This window comes from Oryzias melastigma, linkage group LG14 (genome assembly GCF_002922805.2).
Source record: "Oryzias melastigma strain HK-1 linkage group LG14, ASM292280v2, whole genome shotgun sequence".
Taxonomy (NCBI): Eukaryota; Metazoa; Chordata; class Actinopteri; order Beloniformes; family Adrianichthyidae; genus Oryzias; species Oryzias melastigma.
Genome location: NC_050525.1, coordinates 441,780 through 447,779, shown reverse-complemented (window position 1 = coordinate 447,779; position 6,000 = coordinate 441,780). Strand labels below are relative to the sequence as shown.

At 40.3% G+C, this 6,000-nt stretch overlaps 1 protein-coding gene across 1 annotated transcript in view; it reads right to left on the bottom strand.

Annotated features, from left to right (window-relative positions):
• cdx1b (caudal type homeobox 1 b) overlaps positions 1–1,207 on the bottom strand; it is a 6,534-nt gene extending 5,327 nt beyond the window's left edge. Inside the window, exon 1 of the mRNA XM_024266474.2 lies at positions 463–1,207. Coding sequence (XP_024122242.1) covers positions 463–925 — 463 coding nt within the window. The 5' untranslated portion in view covers positions 926–1,207. The remainder of the gene's footprint in view (positions 1–462) is intronic.
• Positions 1,208–6,000: the final 4,793 nt, after the last annotated feature.

The following is a 6,000-nucleotide window of genomic DNA, read 5'->3' as shown; positions in this document are numbered from 1 at the left end:
GCCCCCAACTCAGACAAGCGTGAGATTTCCATCACGGGGGGGGGCTTTGACAGCCTGAAGACAATAATGAGGAAATAGTAACAAGATGGACTCAAATCTAAAGAACTTTAATTAATATATCATAAATTTGTGATATTAAACAATTAAAAAAAGATTTAAAGGAATTTTAAAAAATGTCAATATTAAAAATAAAATAAGAACAAATGAAATATTTAATGATAGAAAAACCCCGCGAGCCTTCGCGCACGTGCGGCTATCTGCCGGCGGCCTGCAGGCGCGAGCACATTTGAGTATCTCCGCGCGCTCATATCTGCTCCATATTAAAATGTAACAGAAAGAAAAGCTGAAATAGCTGTGTGCGGCGCGCGGACCGGTTCGGTTCTGTCTGACAAAAAGTTCGGAATTCTCAAAACTGAATAAAGAAAAAACAAAGTTTGGCCTCGGAGAGGTTCCGGTTCTTACTCGGGTTGCTGGGCGGCGCAGAGGTTCGGATCCAGTCGTACGGGTTCCTCCTGCGGGGGGAGCCGGGGGACAGCTGTCCGACCGTGGCATTCAGGGAGGGGGGCAGCAGCGAGGGGGGCTGCCCGGGGAAATCCGGGGGGCTGAAGCCCAGTGAGGGCCCCGTCACGGCGGAGGCCCCCGGGGGCCCCCCCGCCGTGTAGTGATGGGAGGACCAGTCATCGCGCGTGGGCGCAGGGGGGGGCGGGTACGCCGGGCTCCAGCCGCCGGGGCCCGGGCCGGCCTGCTGGGAGGGGTCGACGCTGAGCCCCGGGTGGTGGTGGTGGTAGCTCGGGAAGTCCGAGTACTGCGGGGGGGGCACCGGGAAGCTCTGCGGGCTGAGGCTGAGCCCCGGGTGGCGGCTCACCGGGCTCTGGTGCGCGTACATGGGGGGCTCCTTGTCCAGCTGCAGGTAACTGACGTACATCTTCCCGGGGGTGGGGGCTCCCTCAGCATACTGCGGATCCAGCTCGCCTGCGTGCCCGCGCTCACCTGGTCTGCAGGTGAAGTGAGCTGCGCTTCGAACGTCCTTCTCCCTCCGCGTGCACCTGAGCACACCTCCACCTGCGCTCGTGACCGTGCCGTTAAAACAGCCGCGGTCACGAGGACTCTTTATGGCCTTTATCTGCTTCTCGCCGCGCGCCTCTTCCTCTTCTTCCTCCTCTGTTCATCATGAGAAACCAGCTTTCCCACGCACCCCCCCCCCCGCTCCCCACGACCTGCAGTCCCGCGGATGCATTTGCATCACGCACTTCAAAGGGCCGACAGACGCGGAGAAAAGGCCGAACGTGTCCGCGCGGCTCACTGTTCTCCCCGCGCGCGCGGCTCACTGTTCTCCCCGCGCGCGCGGCTCACTGTTCTCCCCGCGCGCGCGGCTCACTGTTCTCCCCTCGCGCGCGCGCTCACCCATCCAGATCTACAAACGTGGATCTGTCCCGCTCTGGTTCCGATATCAAAAACACAAACTTCAACTCGACGATTGTCTCCAAGCTCCGTTTAATTAAAATTCACATTTGTGACAATGATTTTAGGTTTTCTAAAGTTCATAAAAAATCACAACAATAAAATCAAAAGAAACAAAATAAAATTATCACAATAAAAACGTAATGAAAATGTGTGAAGGTCACAGTCTCAGAACAGGCCCGTTTTTAATTTAGATTTCTTTTTTTTAGAAAACGTCACATTTTCCATTTTTGTCAGAAATCCTCTTTATTTTATGCTTAAAATTGTTCTTTAAATAAACTATTTATCCACACGAAATAAAAAAATGTTTTAGCAGTTTTTGAAAAACTAATGTTTTAAATTATAAACAACAGAAAACTGTAGAAAAGCAAAGTCATGTCCCAATTTGAGATTTCTTTTTTGCTTTAAACAGTTTCATAATTTGAGTATGTTTTTTAAATAAATTCCTTTTAGCCGTGAAGTCAACTTTGTTAGATTAAAAATATAGTTTAAAATACAACGGTTTTAAATCTTCAATGTTGCAAATTTCTGATTTGAAAATAAATGCTTAGTTTGGTCTCTTTTTGTCAACAAGACATAAAAAATAATATGACAATAAACTCATTTTTATTGTTAACATTAAAAAACATTTAAGTAAAATCAAACACACATTTATTTTATTTTTATCGTAAATGGTTTTATTTTTGAAAGTGTTTTTGTTTCCCAAACAGAGACATGAAACATCGTTGAGTTATAAAAATCAAACCAAATCCAAAATCTGAATAAATGAAACAAAAGTCACATGTTCACCTCTGAAAATGATCAGATGGCCTTCTTCATGTTTTCCTCTGAACAATACTTTTCTTAGATGGCCCTGAACGCACCATCTTTGGGTCAATGAGACGTTCATGGTCACAGCTAAAGAAAGCATTCAATTAATGTCAAACTGAATCACACAAGGAGCCGAAATCCAAAACACACCTTAGGTCGAACGGAATAAACATTTACTGAACACAAAAAAAAAAAATTAAAACTTTAAAACTGTAACTTTTTAACATGATTATAAACTAGATATATAACATTACCTGTGATAATGCTAGTGTGAATGCTGTAAGCTGAATTTGGCTGTTGAAGATGCTAGTGCTGATAGCTGAAGATGCTGAAATTGATAGCTGAAATATTAGCTAAATGCTAAATTAGCCTAAAAAAAGCCTAAATTAGCCAAAACAGCTAGCATGATCAAGTATTAGCTAAACTTCAAAACGGACAAAAAATCTTACTAAATGCAAAAATAATCTAAAAAATTAGCAAAATGCCAATTTTTGAAAATTTAAAACTGTTACTTTTTAACATTATTCTGAATAATAAAAAAATATCCCAGAATAAATCAACTTAAACCTTAAATAACTTAAATATTTAACTTAACTTAAATATTTTACTCTCAATAAAAATATTTTTGTCAAAATTATACAAGTTAGAAATAAGCGCAAGATAACATCGGGTCATTAATAAAATTAAAATGGAATAACCTGGAGGGCCGGATCCGGCCCCCGGGCCTTGACTTTGACACACGTGACTTAAATAAAGTGATCAACTAAAACCATAAAGCAAAGGAGCTCCATCTTTTATTTATGGCTTTGACAGAGCGTTGCAGTTTCTCTAAAGACCACTAGAGGCTGGTTGACGCTTGTGATTAAAACCCTAAAGGAATAAACATAAATAAATAAAGATATTTGCAGTGGTTTCATCTTTGGGGGATTTTTGTCCTTTTTAGGACAGCTCAGGAAAAATCATCTCTGACTGAGCTAATACTAAATTATTTGTTTGGGGGTGTGGCTTATTGTTGTGCAGGTGGGTGGAGCTAACGTGTCATGGGCTGCGACACAGTTTTTCAGGAGGGTTTTTGCCTTTTTTCTCCAGCTGTTTCTGTCACACTGTAACAAATGAAACGTTGGATCAAAATAAGAAGTTCTGTCATATGTTACATTTAATATTACACTTTATCAATTATTAATTATTTGACAAAAACTGATTAAATTTAAATGGAACAAATTACAGAACTTGTGTTAATTGGTTCAGTGTTTTACAGTGCACGTCAGTATTAGCGCCACCTGCAGTGTGACAGCCTGAACTGCATCAGCCTGTAGCGATGCTGCGTTCGAGGCCGTCGGGATGTGTCGCTGCTGACAGCATCAGCTGTCGTCCTCCGCTCCTACCGAGGAGGATTTATCTGCTTTTATGGATTTATGGGAGATATATTGTTTTACACTGATGAGAATTACTTTCACTGCTGCAGTAAAATGAGCTGAAAGCTGATATTTGAGCAGATTTGAGAGTTTGATGGTTGAACACTGAAGCTCCTGCTGAAGAGCTCCTCAGACGGGTCTGCAGAGAAACCAAAGAGGAGTTTTTACTGACGGGTCAGTGTTTGTTTTCCAAAATCATCCACAAACAATGTTGTTTAAATTCAAAGGTGGTAAATGTGAGCAGCTGCTGTTTTCGTCTGCTTTTAAAATTCTCCTGCATTCAGCAGTAAGTCCACGATGCTGTTTTCAAGGGTTGAGGGTTTATTGTTTTAATCTGTTTTTAAAAATAATTTTACTACGACTTATTTTCTTCACACTTCTGTTGGAACTCCATTTTGGAACAGTTTTTGGTGAAAATTCACGAGCAATATAGTCATAATTGAATTGTTTTTCTTTTGTTACTTATCTTCCTATCAGATCATTTTAAAAGAACTATTCTAAACAAGCAAACAAACAAACAAATAAAAACACATTTAACCTTTAAAATCTCTTTTACAACGGAGTTCTGATATTAAATAAACATGAAGGACCCAATGAGGACAAATGAACAATTCTCTAGTTTTTAGCCACAAATGGAATCAAATCTAGAGTTGAAAACAGTTCTATAAAGTTCCCCAGATTTTTTTAGTACTTGTGTAAAACAAACAAAAAAACCTAAAAAAAATCAACTTGGTATTTTTTATTATTCACTATGAAAGTTTTCTCCCCTATAATTAATAGTAATATTCAATTCATAATTCACATTTCCAATTTAAGAATTTTCCAAATTTCAAAAGTTCACAATTCAATATAAAAACTGAGGATTCAATCTAAGATTTTGAGGAAAAGCGTTTTAAACTGTCATGGATTTTTGGTGCCATAATCATTAAATGATGATAATCTGTTGTACATTCTGACTCCCATCAGGGCGGATCCTCCCTGCCTAAATGATTAAAGTCCATGAGTGGATCCAGCTCGTCTAAACAGACATCTCACATAAAGAACAACATACATATGGGGCTTCCTAAAGGACGCCGACTTAACGCTGTGCTTAAATAATTCCTGAGAGCTGCAGCAGTTCAGTCGTAGTCATAAACATAGTAGCTCACTTATTAGCCAACATGCTTCTTCTCTAGCCAAAGATGATTCCATTGATTCTTTAATACTTTTAATTAGTTGACTAAGATGACATGGAGGCGGAGCTTAGCATGTTCAAGGTGGAGGGAGTTTGAGTTTAAAAGTGTGAGACTGTGAATACAAAGTTAAAGGGGGGGGGTGGGGGGGGTTTGGCTCTTTAAAACACACCATAACAAATTACAATTAGATTTGAGGTGACTTCATGGTTTTAATTGAAAAGTCCTTTTTATATTGAATTGTAAATGGTCAAATGCATTTTCATTTGAATTATGATTATTTTAACAAATGTCACCTTAAAATACAATTAATTTAGCCAAACTGAATTGTCAAATGATCGTTTTGGATTGTACGGTGGAACAAGAGGTCCATATCTCATGATTCCCTCTCGGTTCGACAGGAACAGAAACGAAACTTTGAATCTAAAAGTTCTGACGGAGGGAGCGTGAGCTGGAGGACGTTCAAACTGGTGCTGGACCTGCAGGTTCTGGAGTCTGCTTCTTTGGGTCTGGACTGACAGAAAACTGAAGTGAAACGGATCAGGACTGGTCTGGTTCTTCATAAGCTGCAGGGTCAGGGACCTGCAGGCTAGAGAACCGGGTCGGGGGTGGGGTGGGGTCTAAGCATCACCTGCTGCAGGTGAACATTAACCTGCAGAAGTCATAAAGCTGCAGGAGCGGCAGGTTCTGTTCCACAAACCCTTCAGTTCATCCAATCGTTGAAGAATCAATGAATCAGATCAACAACCACAGATGATGATATGAATGGATTATTAAAATGAATGGTTACAGCCCAAATATTTACATTCTTTTGTTTTTATGGTTCTATAAATGTAGAATGGTTATAATTATTATTGTAAAACGAGGGCTCAAAGAAGCCCAGACCACTATGGGTTCTTTTTAAAAAGTATTTTCAACAATGAAAAATAAATTAAAATATCTATTTTATTTTGTATTCTACTGGCTGCTCTTAACCTGATTTTCTGACACTGAAAACTCTTAAACAGATTGGAATAAAAGAGGCGGCAGAGTGGCTCTGTGCTGCCTCCTGCTGGTGGTGGACTGGAAGGTACTGCTCTGCTTTGATTTACGTTTATTCACCAAAACAAAATTTGATGGAAAAAAAAAGTTATCGTCATTTT